General features: G+C 35.2%; 1 protein-coding gene across 1 annotated transcript in view; it reads right to left on the bottom strand.

Moving 5' to 3' along the window:
- Nucleotides 1-22883, bottom strand: part of CACNA2D1 (calcium channel, voltage-dependent, alpha 2/delta subunit 1) — a gene marked incomplete at its 5' end in the record, with an annotated part of 84499 nt that overhangs the window by 7458 nt on the left and 54158 nt on the right. The window contains 15 exons of the mRNA XM_009581563.1: nucleotides 1891-1973; nucleotides 5043-5155; nucleotides 7207-7336; nucleotides 7480-7535; nucleotides 10370-10422; nucleotides 10513-10665; nucleotides 11218-11289; nucleotides 12512-12550; nucleotides 13896-13963; nucleotides 14337-14423; nucleotides 15693-15796; nucleotides 16800-16862; nucleotides 17068-17152; nucleotides 20236-20333; nucleotides 22305-22365. Of these exons, the coding sequence (XP_009579858.1) occupies nucleotides 1891-1973; nucleotides 5043-5155; nucleotides 7207-7336; nucleotides 7480-7535; nucleotides 10370-10422; nucleotides 10513-10665; nucleotides 11218-11289; nucleotides 12512-12550; nucleotides 13896-13963; nucleotides 14337-14423; nucleotides 15693-15796; nucleotides 16800-16862; nucleotides 17068-17152; nucleotides 20236-20333; nucleotides 22305-22365 (1265 nt within the window). The remainder of the gene's footprint in view (nucleotides 1-1890; nucleotides 1974-5042; nucleotides 5156-7206; nucleotides 7337-7479; nucleotides 7536-10369; nucleotides 10423-10512; nucleotides 10666-11217; nucleotides 11290-12511; nucleotides 12551-13895; nucleotides 13964-14336; nucleotides 14424-15692; nucleotides 15797-16799; nucleotides 16863-17067; nucleotides 17153-20235; nucleotides 20334-22304; nucleotides 22366-22883) is intronic.

Raw genomic sequence — 22883 nt, 5'->3', positions numbered from 1 at the left:
CTCTTCTCAATAGCAACACTTACTCTTACCGGGAGCACTCATCCTTGCTATCCGTAAGTACAGCTTTATTTTCACAGGTATTATAGTCTCTTCTTATTACTTTGTACCTTTGTTTGTCTCTGTGAAGAAAACTTTCTTCTTCTGTTTCATTTTAGCAGGGACATGGGAAAAATGTTTTGAAGGGAATGATACTGACTCAGTTGGTACATGTGCAATCTCAAAGAGCCGACCATATAAACCCAACAGGTTCCCGTGTCTTTGTATTTGCTGTGGGAGAGGCCCTTGTGTTCTGTAATTGTGATTTATAAGGCTCCAGACAGGGTTTTTTCATATTTAATTTCCCTTAATATTGCAATAGTAATTTGCTCCAGATTGTTGCTTTTGGGACTCGCTTCATTCTGTTTTCTTTTCTATGCTTAGTAAGTAAAAAAATCTGCTAATTTTTTAAGCCAAGAACAAAACAAAAAATTAGAGAAAGTAACTGACCATCCACACCACATGAAAACTTGCAGAAAAATGAAGATAGGAGCGGACGTCATGGCAGAGGCACGACTCGTTGTGCATATAGGCTGATCCTATTAATAACGGGCAAAGTAGCAAGTAGAGGAAAGGAAAGAAAACACAGAAAAAAAGACATACAAGATGAGATATCATGCAGATTGCTGGCAGTTAGCAGAGTTGATGTGAAAGCATCCACCCAAGAGCAAGAGATTCACAGCAAATTTTGCAAATAAACTTAACTAAAACAATCCGCTATTACAAAACACATGACTTACACACTGATTAGCACATCAAGCTAGTGAGCAAGAGCTGTACTTTCACACACAATCGTATCAGGAGGATTTGGAATATTTACAATGGCCAAATAGCTTTTTGATGGTTTTTCAACTTTGTTTAACCTTTGTTGGCCAGTAAGAAGACTTCCTTTTTAAAATAAAATTTAGTTACTAGAAAAGTGCATTGAATACCAACTGCCTGGACTTTTTTAACAGTACTGACATCTCAGTAATTGTGCCTCAGTAAAGAAAAGCAGGGAATATACTGGAACAAAACTTGGTTTACAGCAGTTATAGCCAACTAACTGCACTAGTTTTGGACAATCTTTCCTTTGTAGAAATGGGATGAGGCATTACAAACGCATTTTAAAAATACTTATTTTTATAATGACAGGTACTTCCCTGTTCAGTACTTTCTGTACTGAAATTTATTCTGAACAATTTGAATTCAACATATTCTCTTTCATACAGTATTTTGAAAAGTAAGACAGAGAGTATATTCAAAATAATTTATATATGTGGCACAGTTATAATTTTTCTCCTTCAAAACTGTAATGTATACAATACAGGGATTACTAAACAGCATAGTTTTGTTGATTTCAGTAAAGCAATGCACTTTTAGACCTGTTAAGAATGTGACCTAAGGTCAATACACATGTACAAGAATTTCTAAAAGGAACAACATCCTAAACAAAATATAATGTTTTTAATCATTTAACAACACCTTAAATAATATTTGGAAACACTAATATAAAAATACTGCTTCTAAGCCAGGATTATCATCTATTTGTGAAAGCCATAGAAGAACTGGATTTCACAGCACAGTAGAGAGACCATCAGTTTTATGCTCACTGATGTTTTTTTTCTTTAGTGGGAATCATGTGTGAAAGTGCAATGGTTATAGGAAAGGCAGATAAGAAAGCAGCTGTTAATTTTATGTTAATCATGGGATACTTGAAATAGAGTGGCTGTGGTCTACAGTGAACAGTATGTTTAGTGATAGAGAGGTTACCAGGCACCAAGGTACATTTAAACATAGTTTTCACTGCTCTTCTAAAACAGCTCGACAATTGTTTTCAAAGATAGTCCTAAAGTTTTACAAGTTCAATTTTACCTGTTTGGCTTCATCAAAACAGACATCAGGACCCTTTCTGTACCTAGGTTGTTTGACCATTTCACAAGGATTTGGCCCTTCATCTGTTTCTCTGGTTAAGGAGCATTACTGTTTTTCATGCATCATACATTAGCAGGATTAACATTCTGGTTTTAGTTTCATGGGAGAAGAGAAGTTTTATGTTAATTCAGATAGTACTGAAATAAACATCAATAGACACAGTTCCTTGTTTAAATTAAAGAAAACCAAACCAAACCAACTCTCCAGATAAATCAAAATCAAAGATCCCCCTCCTTTTTTTTTTTTTTTTTTACACTGCTTTAATCAAGAAAATAAACATCCTGCATGACTTTTTAGAACCAGTACTTCCAGGACCGTACAAAAAATAAAAATAAAAGCTAAGGTTTTTTAAGATTTTCTGCATTGCTTTTATTACAATTGCATAAATATTACAGAAAATATTTGACAAAGTAATAAACTTTCAATGGTGCTGATTGGTTATAGCATATGTTATCACTGAGTTATTCTGCTAAAATGAAGATACACAGTAAAAGCGAGGAAGCCTGTTTGGAAAAGTAATGCTATATACAGGCTGAAAATTGCAATGAAGGCCAATAAGAACTACTAGTTTTATTATGTGTACACCTATATTACCCCAAATATCATAGACAAGATCATCCCACTCTAGGCTTTGATAGTAAATGACAGAAAACCTAATCAGAACTCATTAGCATTTCAGTGATGAAGGGAGACAGAGAAAATGCTGTCCAAACTAACAGTAAAACAGGAGCATAGAAATGGGGACATGCTATTAATTAGCTAACTGTAAACGTTAGGTAATGCTTTAGCTTACATCTCTGAAATCTGTAATTGCTGATATTTAAGTGTAAATACTATACTTCTCACCTGCCACAGGCTAACAAAGGACACAAGTCATTGCGACATACTTGAAAGGCACGGATATGGTAAGCTGCAAAGCCGTCTTCTGTTGAAACCTGCTTATATTTCCATTCAGAATGTTAAGCTTTTTTTATTCCACTGTTGGTAGTACACACATTAAAGCTAAGCTAAAGTGTTTTAAAAAAATTGAGCACCAAAACTTCACTTTTCTTAGTAGCTCTAACTTATACTTGAAGCAATCCTATTCCTGCACTACTGTGGAGTACTACAGCAGCTTCATTGCAACGAGTGGAGATGCCCAATGGAAGAGAAGGCAAGAGGATGGGGAATTTTGTTCTACAGATCTACATCTGTCTTCATTCAGATGTTATCAAACTCACCTCCCCTTTCCTCTGCTGCGGCCCAGCTGAAAGGAAGTCAAAAAGTAGAAATATTCTAGAAGACCATGTGCACAAGCAAAGCTGTACCAGCCAGAAGGAAGCAGAGTCTAATAGTAACCATCTGAGTAACACCCAAAGGTCATTCTGTCTGCTTATGTGATGTTATGCTACATCTGCATTTCACAATGTACCTTAGTTATAGAAAAGAGAGAATAGCTTAGTACTGCATAGTTGGAACAAAAATAAAATAGTTCATTTAGTCAATATAAGCCCACCCAGCTGCTCTGGCTGCCATTTGAGGTCGTTTACTGCTTTCTAGAAGGTTTGGGCCCCACAGGGAAATGTAAGTCATGTGCCCATTTCCCATCAAACGTGCTTCATTTTCTATAGTGAGTGCTGTCTATAAATTCAGACAGTGGCAACAGTTAATCAAACTGTCATGGACTTGAGCCAATTAGAATATTAGGCTGTGTTTACATAGTTCTGTGATGACATGGATGTTGCTTCCACCTCAATGTAACTTCCTTTTCAGGCCAAGCGTGGATGGAATTCCAGTTTTATTAATGTGGCAATGAATGCATTTCTTGTGCCAAAGAAACACAGTCATCTCTACCAACATCTGCTTTTCTTTCAGAAATGGGAGAGGCTGTCTCAACTAACTTCCTGACATGGGCAAAGGTATTACTAACTGTTTTCCATATTCTGTTATAATAATCCAAATTATGATTTGATTTACCGTCTCTGGCATGCTATCCTCGAGCATATATAGCAGAGAAAAATTGTGGTGAATTTCTTCTGGCCTAGAATATGTGTATGTTGGGTTTATGTATTTCCATTACCATCCCCTACAGGTATCTACTGGAGTGAACAGGCTAAAGTCATGGAGATTGGCATGACGGTGCTTGTAAATTAGAACAACTTTTCACATGCTTTTAATTTTAATGCATGTGTTGCAAGGACTCTGCTTAGCATGTTTGCCACCTATGTCTCCAGCCAGGTCTGAAGAAATTCTATGCTAGCAGCTGGATAAACTCTAGCCTTTGATGATTAAAGCAGTTTCCACAAGAAGTAAGCAGTTCTCATTGGCACTGAGCACACACTAATGTGCCTCCATCACTTCACCTCAGTGTTTCAGGCATCAGTGCGGCTTCCCAACTTTTCATGACCAAACACTTTTATCTTGGTGTTGCCCTTTTTTGTTATTTCTCTAGACAGACATACCCTTGTCTTTTCTAAAGGCTGAACAAACCCAGGACTCGCAGGCTTCCCTTGCCTGTCCTGTGTTCCAGATGCCAACCACCTTGGTGGTCCTTCACTGGACTTCCTCCAGTACATCAGTGTGGTAATGGGGAGCCCCAAACTGTAGACAGCACTCCAGATATGGTCTCACCAGTGCTGAAGAGACGGGATGGATCAATTCTCCAGCCTGCTGACTACACCCTTGCTAACACAGACCAGGATGTGACTGGCCTTCTTTATTGCAAGGCACAGTACCAACTGATGTTCAACTTCTTGTCCATCATGATCCTCACATCCTTTTCTACAAAACTGTTTCTAGTCACTCTGCCCCCAGCTGTCCAGCTTCATGTCATTATTGTGTCCTAGATCCCAGACTTTGCGTCTGCTTTTGGGAAACTTCATTAAGTTCCTGTGAGCCCGTTTCTGTTTAGGTCCTCACAAATAACAGCTTTGCTCTCTACCTCAATGATTGCTGCCTCAGATGATTTGTGGATGGTATAGCTGCTTCAAGTACTCCAATGGCAACCGTGTTACTAATATGTACATAAACAGGCCATTTTTTTCAAATATATTCCAGTATATCATAGCCAAAAATCAATCCACACTACTAAATAACATGATTTTAAAGGATACCCGGCTTCTCCGCTTGCATCAGTGGCTTTGGGTCACAGGAGCGGCACAGCAGTTGGCTGTCACTAATAATGAATACTAGATTGGTGTTTGAAATCTTCTCTGCATGATAAAGTCTGGAAAAAAAGCCAACAAAACCCTATGTTTAAATGAAGCAAGGAAATCCGTATTTGAGAGGGACACACAGTATTTGAATAAAAGTAATCCAACTTCACAGATTCAGTCTGCCTGCTACTGTTTATCTTTTCCATTAACGAACAGCAAGAAACATTTATAACAAATTTTGTAATCATTTTGACATTTCCATGGTTCCCCCTTTCAACTAGACTTATTAGTGGAAAAATGGAAAAGAGCATAAAATGACTTTAATTGAGTTAATAGCTAGCTCTCTATTGCTAGAACAGTAGCCGTACTGAGAAATAAAATCAGTTCAGCATCAATTCTTCCCCTAACAACACTGACAAAACCCCCAACCACAAAAACAAACAAACAAACAAAACCCCAACACATAAACCTGTCTGTAAGAAGGATGAGAAAGAGCTTTAGGTTATGTATGCTGTGTATTGGATGTATATTTGTTTTATTTTTGTGTACATGTAATTCCACAAAAGGCCTTTAAGCTAATAGGGTCATTTTCAATTTATAAATAATTGAATACGCAGCATTATACCTTTAAGCTATAGATACTAGACTTCATGCCTTAGATAATAAAGGTAAGGATATTTCCGGATTTTTCAAGGATCATTTTCATGTACAATTTAAATTTACCGGAAAGGCAGACATCTTCAAAAAAGCAGAGAAAAAAATCTTAGTATCTCTTAGCCATTAATAAAATATATTCTACCTGTCAAAGAGCTGTAAATTCAGGACAATCTAACAGGTTAATTGCTTTTAGTGGATTCTAAATACATTTTCATACACATATAAAATAACAAGCAAGTCTTTTCATATAGGTGACTACCACTCTATATAAGCAGAGTTTTATTACTTAGGTGTAAATTGATCAGATTATTTCTGAAATTTCACAGGCAATGAGTTCATACCACTGATTGGGTACAATAAGAGGACAAAACACCTGTTAATTAAATAACTGATGTTGAGATTACATATCTGGTTGTTTTAACCAGCTTAAATTGTCCTTTCATACTCATTCCCACACTGTGGCACTATTTTTGCAATATTAACATAATAATTTCTGTAGTTTTTCAGTAAACTGAGCTAAAGAACTCTTCTGAAAACTCTCCAGATTAAAAAAAAACCACAACCAAAAACCAAACCAAAAAACCCTACAAAAAACAAACAAAAAAACCCAGCTTAATGAGTTCTCTGCACAACCAGGTACCACACAAACACATACTAGCAACATGGAGGAGGAAGTATGGAAGTGGGAAAAAATGTCTGCGTATTTTGTCTGTATTCACTATTCTCCAGTGTCCTCTGTCTTGCTTTCCTGGCTTGAAATATTGTCTTCAAGGAGTCTGAAATCTGACTGTTAATTTTAAATTCTAAGACATTTTCAGAAACTCCTAATGTATGCAAACTTTCAACCCAGCAGGCTTTTGTATGAAACACAGAACTAGGTCCAAGTTGCCATGTTTCTGAAGTATCCGTTTTTTTTAATATAACTTTAAACATCATCTTGAATAGGCCTGAAGAGTAATTCTTTTAATCACAAAACAAAACAGCATGGTTTGCTTAAGAAGACCCACAGCTCTTAAATCATGAGCACTATTGACTAGAAGGTAAATTTGAAGATAAATTGCATAATCTTCTTGACCATCAAAAATTCCAATACATAACCAGATTAAAGAAAATAATCTCCTTCTGAACATTGCAGAACACCTTTAAGTTCACACAATAAATTAAAAGAAAAAAAATTGTAGCAGAGAGAGAAATACAATTTTCATGGAGCATATACAGATTATAAAACAAAAATTTAACCAAAATATTTCTGTAATTCTTTAATTATTAAAATTAAAATTCATTCTAAAAAAATACAAAAAGAATGCCATTTATAATTTTACTGCCTATATACTTCTCTGTCTTACTTGTGTAAGTTTGGTGTAATTAATCCAAAATATTTTTTTTTGCTCTTATAATAGTGTCATTATCTTTTGTAAAATAAATGCATATCCAAAAGTTATTCTTTATATTGAAGAAATTTTACCTGGAGCAGTTTATACAGTCTACAATCCCACCAAAGGATTTATCATCATTTTCAAAGAAATACTGAGTTTGCTCAGTGATACAGCTTGTTTTAGGCAGGGCGGCACTGAAATCATCATCTTCCATATCAGCTGACAGAAAGAAGAAAATAAACAAACAAATAATGACATTTTTAAGTCACAGACGCAATGGGGAGATCCAAATATGGCCCCCAGCTTAGATTCTTACCTTCTACTTCATTCAAAGTTGACTCTTAAACATTCTCTTGACTTACCTGCTTCAAGAAAACGTGGAAAAGTCAAGCTCAAAAACAGCTGCTGTAAGATAGACCTGAACACAGAAAGACAATATATATTTGTTAAAGGCTCTTTGTCTTCTTTGTATTTTAATGGATCCTTAAAAACTACTCAAATAAGAGTTATTAACAACAAAATCATTGTGGCTTATTATGCTTTTGCCAGTTATTAAAGCTGTGTTTCTTTAAACCTTACAGTTTGACTCTGGTTTTCTTTTCACACTTTCTCCCAGGTCTTCTTTCACACTAATCTTTTATTCTACTGTTGAAATTTGCTATCATTTGTGCCCATAACTCACATAATGGAAATGTTATCATGCCATCCATGTCCTCCTTTTATACCTCTGCAGAAGGTGGAAGAGTCATGTTGGTGTTCTCTAACACTTAAACCAACGAGAACTCCTTTTGAACACTCTCAGGGAAAATGCTCCTGAATTAGATACTTTACACTGATTAAGGTTCATTAAATTGCTGAGAAGGAGAGAAACACTGGAATATTACAAGTATATTATAAAAATCATTACTGTAGCAGTTGACTTTTAAAATCATCTCTATTCCTGCTTTTGCAGTATGGAATATATTTTCCTCCTAGATGCTGTTGAAACAGGCTTAAAAAGCTCCATTTATTTCAAATTATTTTTCTTTACTCATGATCATATTTTTCCTATTTTATTTACTTGAAGCAAGTGCCTGCTTGCCACATACATGGCCCCCTTCTCCTCTGCCAACCTGCCAAAATAGGAATTGCAACAGTTACTTTCCTTGACTCCCTGCTTCTGCTTAAACTTTCCTAAATTGTAGTTTCCTATCGTCATGTTTTAGGTTTGCTTCCACCTACAAATACGACCTCATCTCTCCTCATGTCATTCTGTTCTAACGCCTGTTCTGCAGAGAGAAGGAACTGTATAACTTTATTCAACCTCCAAGATTTTTTTCCTTTTCTCCTTATCCAGTGTGATCCATGTGTACAGAAACTGAAGCTGCCTGTCACCTTTCCAGTGGAGGCATTGCCTGAAGGAGCTCTGGATTCACACCCACAGCTTTGTGCCTTGAATCATCAGATGGACAGCGCACCAACCGTCATGGATGAGAAGACACCCGATGCCATTCAATAGTGATGCAATATGCTGACAGAAAACGGTAATCCTTCGTAAGGACTTACCACAGAATTTACAGGGAACTGACTGAAAAAGGCAGCCCAGGAAAACTGTAAAATCTTGTGAGTTAAAAAAGCATGAAGGAATGATATGTACTCTCTTAACTAAATGCTGGTGTATCCCCTATAAATTTTGAAAATTATCACTCACACCTTTATCCCACACTGTTGCCTGAAACACTATAGTTTTCTTTAATAACCTGCTTTCTCTTTATTTCCCTGCATTTGTTTTTGCCAGGTGCCTCACTGAATCCATCTTTGGTCAGCCCTTTTGACTCTGCTTGCTTAATGGCCTTCTCTGCCTGCTTCTGACCTAGATTCCATTAAAAACATGTCCATAGAAAGTACTTTCATGTGGTGCTTTCAAGTTAAACATCACACACAATAAACCTCAGGTCTAAATTGAGTCCAGACCACTGAGTCTGATTTGAACACTGATAAACTAAAGTTTCTCTGTTTGAGAAGAGTTCAAGTTTCTCTTCTGGATTATTGCCCATCTCCAGTTTTTGAGGTTTGCTGTTGTCCAAGAAAACCGAGATTTTTGCTGTTGCTGTTAACAAAGTGTAACCAACAATAAAAAACAACATACAATCTTCATAGTGCTATCCGTGAGAAAATTACTATATGTTTGTTCAGCTGCTATATATTGGAACTCTTAGCTTCATAAAGTAGTTAATTTATTCCAGCTTGATAATTATTATAAAAAAATAAGCATCATGAAACTTTAGAAAAAGCAACAGTCTCCGAGGGTGAAATTCACACCAAAGTAAAAGTATCACATCGGTCCCAATTACTTATCCCAATGTGGTGCTGGAGGAAGTAGCTGATAGGGGTGTCTATCTACATGGCTCTGAAATAGGTAAAATTATTTCTGTGGCTATTATTAATAATGTACAAACCAAAGTCAAAAGAAAAGAAAGCTTGTAAATGGATCTTTAGTTTTAAAATGTATCCAGTATTCTGATTGTGAAAGATAAACCTAATTACTGGTGCAATCCTGCCTCTCTCAAGGTCAATCCCAAAGGTCCACAACAGTCCAAATATAACAACTTTTCCCCTCAGCTATAGAAAATTCTAGAACAGTGACTAGAGAATTATCCAAAATGCTTTTTATATATTTGCTTCCTTGAAATAGTTCAGTAGTGTTTTTCACATTCCATTTCAAAGAACCAACTAACAATTATCATGAGAACCTTTAACTGAACTGTGCCATCAGATAACATACTGGTTATCCTGCAGTCTGAAGCAAGACTTCTTTACATTTTGTAATAGAGAAGCTTCATGTGTTTTTGTAAAATGATTCACTGAAGAGCAAACGTTGATTTTCTTAAGACTTCTTACTAGAAAAAGGGAAAGATGATACTCTGAAATAGGGAACCAAGTGATCAGTAATTCCAGATGTAATAATGTCATGTGAACCTTCACACCTGTCAGTCAGACTTAGACCATTAATCCCAACTCTACTTCCTGAAGCTAATTTTGTAGAGTCAGAACACACAATCATAAAACCTGGCAAGAGTAGTTCAACTGTTGACACAACACTGAATTTTCCAAGGAGTTTGGAGACATAGCTAAGGATTTTCACCATGAGAAACTGCAGAAACAAAGGGTGCAGATCAATTTTATGGGCGGGGTGGGTGGGAGACTGAACAGTCTCAATCTACTGAATAATTCTAGTTCAGACATACAGATTTCCTACACACTTGTACTTACCAGGCAGCTGCCGAAGCCCACCATCCTAGATGCAAAATATCTGTTATCGTAGGCTGGGAAAAAAACAACAGATATTACGTTATTTGTATAAACACCTGCAGACTTTGAAGGGAATGTCAGTCACTGCACAAGGGACTACTGACCACATAAGCAGAACGAAGTCCAGCTCCTTGCTTTGGTTCTTCTTCGGGATCGCAGACTGATTGATAGTCATACGACTTGTTAAAGGCATACAAGGACATGTTAATCAGGTTTCGCATCAGGCCAGGATCGATTTCACCAAAGAATCTTCCAATCTGATGAGGGAGAATATATAGAGATAAGTTAAAGTATTTCCAAGTATTTTTCTTAGAAAAAAGTGAACAGTTCTGACTTTTTCCCCCCCACTATTTTTTCCTCTACACAACTCATGTTATGATTGCCATGCTTATGAATTTATTTCTTTGTTTGACTATTTTTCTCCCAAAAGCTTGGTTGGAGAACTCCAGTTAGACAGTATTTGTTAAATGCACTATCAAAGAGACCACCCTGCTTGGGGAAGAACAAAAGGAATATGAGAAAGAAGGTATGTGAATGCCGTACTACTTGCCCTCACCATCATAGGTCCATTGGCAACCTACCAGCCTAAGGGCAGAGTACAAAGAACGCAACTTGGTAGAAGTATGTAATCTTGAACCATAAATAAGACTGTGAGAAAGACTAACAAAATAACTGCAATTTCTGATACAGCAAAATTTTTGTGATTCGGAAATATTATACTTAGGGTAAGTTGAGAGTGAAATGCTACTTTTTTCTCTTAAAACTTCTTCCTATTTTTTTTCACATTCTGTCCTTAAAAATATACATACCTGTTGTGTATATTCATCCCGATTTGACATCAAAAGAAATCCACCATCGTCCAGGATAACACAGTCCACATGCTATTATAAGAAAGTAAAATATGTTTTGCAGGAAGAATTTGTCAAGAGAACACTCTGTAAGAAACTATTTTTTATTCAACACTTCAGAAGTATCTTCAAATCTATGTGACTCAGGCTAAATCACAACCCCATAGCCAAGGGCTAATATTAAGCTATAATAAGCAGCATTATCAGTATTACAAAAGTTTGTACAGATCAAAGGCTTATTTGTGGCTTAATTTCATAAAAGTTGTTTTGTAAATTCTTATTTGCTCAATACTTTGTTAGCTCTAAGAGTGCTATATCCTTATTAAATCTGATTATAATTGAATCTTCATAATAAGGGACTACAACTTCTCGTGTGCTTCAGCCATGCTTAAAGTCCTTTTCCATTTGCAGCTTTTAACGGTAAAAATCTTAAGGGCAGACTCTCAGCTTGCTAGTCATGATTATTTTCACTTGCCAAGGACTGTAGTGGGTTTCTTCCAGATGTCAGGTGCAGGGCTGGGAAGCCTGTGGGTTCCCTATGCTTTGCACTTTGTAAAAGATCCTTGCAGTCAGAGACTGGAGAGAGAGCAGTGAGGCCAAACAGATAACTTCCCAGAGTACCCTTTTTGCTGTAACTCTTACATTTAATGATCTTCACACTCCACAAAAGAACTCATGGAAGACCTAAGCAGAAAAAGCTTTTAAGCACATGGCAGAATCTGATACTGTGATAGCCCCTGAAGCTGTGCTCTCCTGAGTGCTAGCAGAGCTATGGGATCCCCAAATCCTGAATGGGCTGGGAACAGAGTAAAGAAGGATGACTAATGACTGTTGAAAGACACATCACGTACTCCGGTGCTTTTCAGTTTGCATTTATCCTTCTCTTTTTTTAATTATTATTCCCTTTGCTCAGGATTCGCCTCTTTGAAAGTTACCATTATCTTTTTCACTTTTTTTTTTTCCACATCATTCTATATAGCCCTTACTCTATTGTGGTTTTTTTTTTCTTCCCTCTCATTTTCATAACCCCATTGCAAACATTCTTGAACAACCACTTCACCTGACTTTTATACCCTCTTTCACCCCCTCCCCTCCTAATCTTCATCTCTTTCTTAAGACACAAATGACCAAGTCCTGTTTTCTGTAAAATTAACCCTCAAATAATAATGATAGAATAGTTGTCTTAGATAGATTTAGAGAGAATGAGTGAATTTTCATAATCTGCCAGATATTCATAAACTGAACATATTCTTACCATACTGTTTCTCTCACAGCCACAGATTTCACTGTTGCACTAAAAAAAACAGAAGTACAGTAGTCTTCACAAAAATGTTTCAAAAGAAACTGTATTTTGCAGTGATATTAATCAATCAAGACAAGAACAAGTTATTTGACTTTCAGTATCTGTACATTAACCAAAATTAATTTTGAGTGTGTGTCATTTATCACAAATATATCTGTGAACAACCTGTATTCAGTAACTATCAACAGCACAAGCTCTACTGGTCTCTGGTACCTCTCCCTTTTTGAGAATGCTCAATCTATTAGAGAGAAATAGTTTGGAGGACTTGTCAGGATGTCAGTGTTGTGGGTAGAAAGTAAAAGAGAAAGAACATGTGCATTTCCATGTGCTTGGGGTATGGAAAGAAAACCCAGAAAATATGCTGCTAAGTATCTTTTTTGACCATGAAAAGCTTCACCAGTCTCAAAGTATGGGAATCCCATGTGATAAAGGAAGCCCACCACCTTCAGTTAGCTTTTATGGCTTTGATTACTAACATGTTTTTCTCTTTTTTTTTTTTCAATATATGTATATATACACACATAACTCTCTCCTTGCATTATGTCCTGAGCAAAAAACTACCGGATAATGCTGCAGTCATTCATCTCAAATTAATTCTGAGATATTCCTCTTTCTTTCTCTTTTTCAGTTATGTATTTTTGCCCTTAACTGTTCTGACATTTAAGCAATGCATTTGCCTATCCATTGAACTACAGCTCTAATACCTACAACAGCCAGACACTGTTACTGAATCCCTTAATATACAAGCAACTAAGCAACATTGCCTCATCCAGTTGTTCCACGATTGTCTTCATTTTGTACCTCTCCTTTCCCAACGCACTATTAATTCCTTAGTTTTTCCTTCGATTTAGCCTTTCCTCCTTCCCATTTACACTTAGCATTAGATGTAAGGAATGAAAGGGTTAAGCACCTATTTCACGAAGTTCTGCTAAAATGCTGTGATATTGGTTGCAGTATAAATCCTTACTGTTCACTGCTTACCCACCCTACATATTAAATAAAAATAGAATCACTTTTTTTCCATTTTTTTTAAAACCAATTCTTTTGCAGATTTTATTCATTGCTACAGCATAATCTTAGTAGGGAGGCTACTGGCTGAAAGATGTCATTTTTCTTTGTCTTTATCCATCTTCTATAATTATGAAAGCAAGACACGTACAAAATACAGCCTGTTTCAACATAGATTTATTTTGTGCATTTGGATGATTTAAATACCACAACTACTTGGCAACTACGCATCAGTGTGACTCTGGCACAAAGAGCTATTAGACCTATTTGCATTTGAAGCTTTGAGAAATGCAAATAAAGTTCAAAAAAGACTTGGTCAATTGCTTACCAGGCTCTTGATTGTGGTTTTTGTGAAATTTTCCATCCAGCTAGTTGCATCAATTTTTATTCCAACAACTAACAAGAAATACATGAAAGTCTTTTTTAGTAAAATGAAAAAAAAAAAAAAGGTAACTGTAAAATCCTAAAAAAAAAAAAAGGAAAAAATTATAATAACATCTACATTATTAAACTGGAAAAGGAAAAAATATGAGTTTTGCTCAGTTGTCTGACCACCAACATCCTTCATGAGACTAATAAATTAAGCACTCTTACTCAAACACAGCCAGATCTTTGGCTTGATTTCCATTAGCAAGATTAAAACAGTCTCAGAGAAAAAAATGTTATATAAAGTGAAGTTCCTTTGAAATCTCAATTAAATTTCTAATTCACTGTTGAGCAACAACCAAATAACTAATGTATTTAGAGTTTTAGCACCACTCTATCTTACCTGCTGGTTTCAGAAGTTTCCCATTAATTGTTATTTCCACAGCCTTGCTTACCATAATACCTGTTTCATAGCTATTGGCACCACTTTCTGAGAGTACAGAAGGGGAAAAAAAAAAGGTTAGGGTGATATAAAAGTCTTTTCCTCTGAAAGGGAAATTAATGAATATTCAAATACCCAGAATGATTCAAAAAAGTCCTTATTCAAAAGCACTGAGCCAGTTGTACCATGCATTTATCACCTGTTATAGCTCAGATCACCAACATCTAGACGACTAAGAGGAATACTTTTGTTTACATTTCTTCATTCACTTTTTGTACATGGCTTCACTGCTTCATAAAGTTACTGTAGCCTTTTTTTTTTTCTGCAAACAGAGCCATGAATAGCTTTACACATGAGAGCAGCTCTGTTAAAACCAGGATCAGAGCCAAAGACTTTATCCTGCTGTCGTCTGTGTATTTTTCAATGCAGGGTATACTGACACCACTCACTAACCAACAATTACTTCTCTGACAGACTTCAGCCTGTTTTCAACACTGCTTCGTATGAAAAAGCAAGTTAAAAAGTACATTCCCTGGAGCTCTTTGAGGAACAACAAAGGCTTCAGGGAATTTAGTTAATTACCTTGTTAATATTTTATTGAGAAAAGATGCAATAAATAAGTATGAAATAACAGCAATAAAAGATCCCATATGTTTAAGAGAGGAGTATGTCATTTGCGGTAGCATCTGCTTTTAGATGAGCTTGGCAAGGTTAATGCTGCACGCATCAGTAACAAGCACTTACTATTGTGCATATATAGGTTTTAAATATCACAGTATTTCAGACAAACTGATTTTGGTGAATAACAGCAATTTGAAACAGAATTCAAAAGCAAAGTTTAAATGAAGCAGCGATGCAGTGGACAGAGTTGTGGACTCTGGACCCTTATACCTGCTCTCCAAGTTAGGTCTGCTGCTGAGGAAGTATACAGAACTTGGCTTAAATAAACCTTTTTTAGGTAGTGTTATTGCCCCCGAGTGCAATTTTCTTTCACTTCCTTTTCAAATAATTCTGCCAAAGCATCTTTGTAAAACAGTGTTACAGTACAATAAATGAACACCAGTACTCTGCATGTTTTCAGCTTTGTTAATTCTGAGCATACAAGGCCACCAGAGCCGATGACAAATTGTAATGTCCCTTGTTTAGTGCCCTCCTAGCTACCTTTTCCTTAGTAATGAGTGACGTCCCAAGATTTTTCTCCTCATGAAGTGTCCCACATGCATCCTTTGTCAGTGACCTCAACTGGTATGGGAAACTTCCACAAGTACACTTACATTGGACTAGCTGGCTCTGACATTTCAAAAAGTGATGACTTACTGTTGTAGTACGGAGCTGTGAAAATATAGTTGTCATTATCTAAACTCCTTTTATAGAAGCTGACTTCATAAGTTTCAGCATTTTCCAACCAATCTTCTCCTGCCCTAATCACAAAAACAGTAGTGATCAAAAAAAGATAGTTAGAGTCTCATTAAAGCTGTGCTGCAGGGTTTTTTTTTTGGTTTGGTTTGTTTTGGTTTTTTTTTAATATTTCTGTTGGAAATAATTAGGACTCATTCATATAGTCCTCAGACTTTGTCAGCTTTCACTGGTTAACTGCCAGGTGTAATTATTAAAAAACTTTGGGAAAAAAAAAAAGAAAATAGTATTCTTGGAACAACACGGATCTTGTCTCATCATTTTTAGATATATTGAGACAAACATAACTGCAACACTTCTTACAATAAAATATAAACAAACCTTTATAGCACATGTTATCTCTTGAGAAATCATCCCAAAAGATTTTATATCATTAATAACACCAAAACAGAAGAGCAACATATTGAGAGTAAAATTCATTGCCATTTTCCCATTTTGGGGAAACACAGAATATCCTAAGAAAGCAGATACATTTGCCATTTACCAGTATATCTGTACTCGTGCACTCACTATTCCCAGTCACTGATGGGAGTGTCTAGTTTATTATATGACCACTTTCACATTCCATTTTTGCCCTCTGGTAATGATACATTTTTCTCTCTTGAAGTCCCCGGACCATTTGGTCTGCTCTTATTAGTTTTAAAAAAAATCACCTACTGCTTTACAGTATTTGCAGCCTGCCAGCTGGCCAAACAAAAGAGTGTTTAGGAGTAATTTGGGATTAGCATGGCCCCACTACTACTACAAGGGCACTGCTTTTACTACTACTCTACACTGATTAGAAACTTGGATTATAAGGACCTGCTACGGAAATAATGTTACAGATCAGTTTCAAGCAGTGACACAGGTAAAATCAAAGAAAACCAAAACATTCTATTCATTTCATAGTTATCAGTACAGATTAGACTGTAGGAGAAGTTGTTTTTCATTCAATAAATGAACTATTTAACATTCCACCCTTTCAGGTTTCAAAATTATCATATTGTACTAATTTATAATAATTGTTACCTTTTTGGGAACACTCTAGTAATCCCACCATCCGTAACAACAAATTGTGCAACAACACCGTCACTGTAAATAAAAATAAGATTTAAAATGAAAACTGACTGAAATTCTCACAAGTTCCTATGCCATTTAAGTGTGTAACTGTGAATTAAATATCTATCCTGTGTAAACATTAACTGTATATCTGTATATACACACACATGTATATTATTATATTATCAAACTTTGAAATGCATCAAAAAAAATCACAGTCAATGAAAATAATACTTACAGAGACAGTTTACTCCAATAATTTTGTGCAAGTTCATTTGTAAATCCTGCATCCAGCAAAACTCTAATGACCATATCAGTATTACCTATCAAAAGAGTTAAGACACTCATCTGAAACTATGTGACATGGAGTTTCATTAAATGGCTAAAATGAAATTCTGAAATCTTCTGTTGAAGCTACAGCCACAAGAATTAGGCTATTTCTATCAGACATACTGTCTAACTTCAAATTACATCAAGTACCTACTGTTAAATAGATTACTCTGACACTGGTGATTTCATTGTATCCTAAAAAAACTACCTTTGTGTCATAGGAATAAGCAAGGTGATAAGGGTACAGGTCCCAGCTTTGCAAAGCCCCTATGCTAAATTTGGAAATTAACTTATTTTTAAAGCATGTTTTCATTCAAACACTTTTTATCTCAGGTGATGCAATGAAACAACACTTATTTCTTAGTTACACTTACTCTTACATGCTACAAAAACAGAGATAATCCAACTACAATATAAATATATGTAAATCAGTTAAGTCCCAGCCTCTCAAGTCCCAGCCTCTCAAGTCCCAGCCTTTCATTTGCCATCTGAAAATGGGTACAGGGAAATAAACTAATTTTGAATTAGTAGCTTAGATGGATATCTCATTTTTAAATATCTTTGAAAAGATGGTTTTAAGTCAGTGCTTCTCAAGCATCCTTTTCAGTACTGCTTTGCAAGAGAAAGTTCTAGGAATGATCAACAGAAGTAAGCACACACTTTAATACAGATTTTACCACTATGGAAAATAAAACAGGGCTAAATTAGAGCTGAATAATGTAAAGGGAAAATCTGGCTCTTGGTGTCATACAGTAAACCAGTGTTGGTAAATCAGTTGTTCCATGACTGGAACCTGCAGCTCTGAATTCTGCCAAACCCCAGTTGCTCAGCCTTCCTGAGGAGACTGAAAACTCCTTCTGGGAAAAAATAGAAATAAAAAGCACCAGCTTTTCTTCAGTTTTGCTCCACAGAGAGCCAGGACATGCTCTATGCTTCACCCTAAGTCTCAGATTCCAGAAAACTGATATTGACCTTTTTTTAAAAAAATACCCTAACTCAATGTTTTCACGAAACACATCAATAGGGACATGTATTTGGGTATTGAAAAGCTTCGTAAACTTTAGCAAAAAGGCTTTTTCATAAAATCTGCTGAAGCCTGAATGTGTGAGCATGCTATGCACACAGCCAGCAGCTCTGATTTACCAGCAGGAACTACCTTCTCATATCATCTTAATACATTAATTTAATTCTCATTAGATATATTTACATGGCTTAGCTAGGTAAACCTGTTAAAATGCATCAAATGCCACAGACTTACCTTTCCTATTCACATGCACAATGTCATACTATCATATGTAATATAAGTTAGGGTACTGTTTTAAAAATATTTCTTCAGCTGGAAGTAATGACAAAACCCCACTAATAAACTTAAGGACAAAATTAGGAGGCCCTTGTTGTATTCACGTTTTCCTAGAAATTAAATTGAAATTCTGCCTGAATATAAATATCAAAATATGTCTCCTAGAATGATATTTATCTCTGCTAATATAGACTTCTAATATTTTACTGAGTGCATCTTTTGTTTAGGATTCCCTTGTACTGCATGCATCTTCACAAAGTGAGACTTGCTTACTTACATAAAGTGGATGTCTAAGACAAGTAGGGTGAATTGCTCTTACTGTCCCCTTAGTAACAGCAGAGGTAGTTGTCTATCTTCCTGGCCAACTTCTAACTGGTTAAAGTTAGATGGGGTGAGTCAAAATATACAGGCATTAAACTTACAGTATATACATTATTTCAGTTTGGGGATTTTACTAGTTATTCCTTTTGAAAAGCATTTTTAGCTGAGGTAATGTCCATAGCCACTGTTTCATTTAGTCAACACTTTATTTATTCAGGAGACTATTTTAAGGTAACTAAATTATTAGAAAAAAGAAGGAAAAAGTGAATTTTGTTATGAATTCCGAAATGAAATATAGCAATAATTTAATAACATTTTGGCATAATTACTTACTAAGCCCTAGTGTATATTACAATATCACTAAATGTGTCCTCAATATTCACTTATATAACCATGGAATATTAAACTAGAATTTTGATTTATTTCATTTATTAATGGTTTAATCATTTGAGGTGAATGCTTTCATTTCCAAGATTGAGTCAAAGGACCCAAGTAAAACACCCACACATGCAAAAAAAAAAAGCTTTTTGTGAGAAGATCTCATATCTGAGTGCACATTCCTTTAGCTATGTAGTCTAAGAGAGAGATTCTTATTGAACTGATCAATGAACCCTGACAGCAACATGTTAAAAAGACTCACGGAATGCAAGACAAAAAAAAAGTTTATCCAACTGTTTATAAATTATTAATAATGCTAAACAGACTTGTATGCATAAACAAACCAATCCAAACATTGAATTTTTCATGAGAATAAGACTTTAATACATGACTAATGGTTCATTCAAAAGTGTAACTCCTCATTTATTCTAAGTAGAGTTTAAGGCCCAATTTAAATATGTGAGTGCCTTCCCAAAGCCCAGTGCTCACCACTGCAGCAGTTACATGAATCTGCAGTCTTAAACAACTCAAGCCCAAGTGAGATCTCTTTAACCAATTTGTGAACCAGCAATAGAACTTCCTTATCTTGTATCCTGGTTATTGGTTATTTTGGTTCTCGGCTCCTTTTCATTACTTATTTTGGTTATATAAGCTGACAAGAAAGCAGACTGAAGACTTCATTACAAGATTTTTAAGTCTATTTGAGACTTACTTTAGATGATACGCTCAAAAGAAAAAACCATAAATTCAAAATATTTGAGTGTATTAAAATGAACTGGTAGTTATTTGCTGCTAGAACAGAATGCTGAGAGGAAGCATGGAAAACACTGGGTGCATAATGCCCTGCAAACTTTCTTAAATAAACCCAGAAAACTGCAAACTAATTTTACAATCTCTACCTTGGGTAGAAAATCCCAACACTAGTTGTATTTCTACTAAAAAAAAAAAAAAACAACAGTGAAGGTAAAAACCGAAACCACATGATTTGGGCATGAAAGCTGTCATTTTGACTAATTCTCATTTATGAGTAAGTATTTTCCTAAGGAAAAATTTCAGTGAATTGAGAAGAATACTTACATGACGGACTGCTTGGAGTATTTCTGTCAATAAATTCATTGAAATTTAACAGAAATTCAGTGTTGTTTTCTGATTTTTTTACATCATTACAGTATTCTCTGAAAAACAACAAAACATCAGTCTTCTCAGATTTGTTTCCTTTGCTACTAAAGCAGACAAATATGGGTCAGCAGTTTTAAAGTCCAAGCAGGATTGTGCAACTACAATGAGGTGGCTGGCACTACCACATCAATTGACTACCATGGTCAATATTGAATGTTGACCATATTGAATATTTCAGGCATCTACAGGAAATAAAGTGTTCAAGTGCCTGCCTAAATCTGAATTATAAAAAAACTCCATGTATGAGATAGGGCATAGATTCCCAGAAAAAGCACTCAGGACTACTTCAGGCCATGAAATTAGGAGATGATAAGAGTCTGTAAACTAAACAGGAAAATGACCAGTGAATTTAGACTGCTTCTGGGTTAACCTGTAATGGAAAATACATGGACTGCTGTTTAAAACGTAGTCACTTCGTGCTCAACTAAGGCCGGATTTATGGGATAAGATCCTATCCTCTGAGAAGTCTTAAAGGCAATTTTAACAGCAGGCCATGAAATTAGGAGATGATAAGAGTCTGTAAACTAAACAGGAAAATGACCAGTGAATTTAGACTGCTTCTGGGTTAACCTGTAATGGAAAATACATGGACTGCTGTTTAAAACGTAGTCACTTCGTGCTCAACTAAGGCCGGATTTATGGGATAAGATCCTATCCTCTGAGAAGTCTTAAAGGCAATTTTAACAGGGTACACACCACATAATCATATATCTTTCTTTTGACATATGCAAAACAGATAAACAGTAAACTACTGTCCTTTACACAATGTAATAAAATAAAGCAATATATCATTGGACAATTCACTGAATACAAGCGAACACAATAAAAGTCACTGGGCATTTTGAAGGCAAATATTAGACAGTGAGTGGTATTAAACAACTTTTTAATTAAAATGTAGAGAGCATTCAGCAGTAAAGCAGGGAGCTCTCTTTTTAAATGAGCTTTCTATATTAAATTAATTTTATGAACAAAAGAAGTCTGTTCAAGTATTTCATATGAACAAGCTATCTTATTACCCTTTACTTACTTTACCATGATCGTGAAAGACTACAGGGAGAATTTGCCTTATATACCAACATTCACATTTAAACAGAGCTCCATATCAAGCAGCCTAACAACTATGGACTTGCTGGAAACTGCTAATTGGTACAATTAATTATCAGTAACTTCAGTCTTTCAGCAAAAATAAATTAACCAGTTAAGCTGAGAATACATTTGAAGATAGAAGACTGTTTTATATACAAATCTATCTAAAACAGTCTAAATTTAAAACAATACAGAAATGTATAAGATAAATAAGAAATGGAACAATTCTTAACTGATCTTGATGGTACAGCATTTCCTTTATTTATCATAACTATCTTTTAAATGAACTTAATTTTTAAGAACTATTTATCATACCATGTTTCCCTTGCAAACATATATTTACAAGGGCACCAAGGACTACACAATTTCACATGAAAAAACAGGGAACTAATGAACTTAATCAATTTTCAATGACTCAATCATTTTTTTGTTCAATGAATCAAAAATTTATTCATCCTTAAGTGATAGAGAGCTTTGAAACACTTTATCTTGGAGGTGGAAAACATCTCGAGGTAAGTATTATTGTACCTATTTTACAGATGAGAAGCTAAGGTACAAAGTTGTAAAATCTTAAAAGTCACAGCCACAAGAAATGAACAGGTGTGTATAAGATTTCCATTAAAAACATCAATAAACGATGACACATCAGATTTTAAATCTGATTAATATAAAAAGGAATAAGAGCCTGAAGATTCTATTAACACTCGAGCAAGAAGAAAAGATTGATCTTGTAAAACATGAATTTAATAAATGTTCTTTTACTTAATATTTTTTACCAAAACAAACTTTATTGGTCAAGTCTGTATTTCATAAATGTCATTAATCTGATCAAATGCCTATTTATTGCTGAAATAATACTTATTACTGGGAAATTAACCAACCTCGGTGCTATAAACGTATAGCCAGCTTCATCAAAATGATCAAGCTTCAGTGTTTCTGAATCTACAAAGATGAAGAGTAAACACCAAGTCAGTAAACTGGGCTTTTTGCCATCATTTTTCTTCTCAAAATATTTGACTAGCTTTTGCATGCATGCATGAATTTAGAAACAAATGTTTATTTTGAGACAGTTTCCTACTAATATACTGTGTACTTCTCAGTATTTCACAATATAGGAAGAAATTACTTGATTATTATATACAACATACACCTGGCAACAATAATGTATCTAAAAACCTATTTAGAGAAGACATTTCATTCGCATGACAACATGAAAACATATGAGATGTTTTCATTAGAATTACAATCTGATACAAAGAAATATTTGGGACATTGAGTTGTTAGATTGTGAAGGAAAATGCTTCTAGTATTTTCTGCAATAAAGTTTAAAAACTCATCCATATAAGCATCACTTTAAATGCTACTGAAAATAATGGCTTTAATAGCTGGTGTCACTGAACACTAATAGGACCAGACAAAGAAGGATTAGAGATTAGCAACATATTGAAATGTGCATGAAA

This window comes from Fulmarus glacialis, unplaced genomic scaffold, assembly GCF_000690835.1.
Source record: "Fulmarus glacialis isolate BGI_N327 unplaced genomic scaffold, ASM69083v1 scaffold14267, whole genome shotgun sequence".
In the NCBI taxonomy this organism is placed as follows: domain Eukaryota; kingdom Metazoa; phylum Chordata; class Aves; order Procellariiformes; family Procellariidae; genus Fulmarus; species Fulmarus glacialis.
Note: the sequence above shows the minus strand (reverse complement) of the source record. Positions and strands in the feature narration are given on the sequence as shown.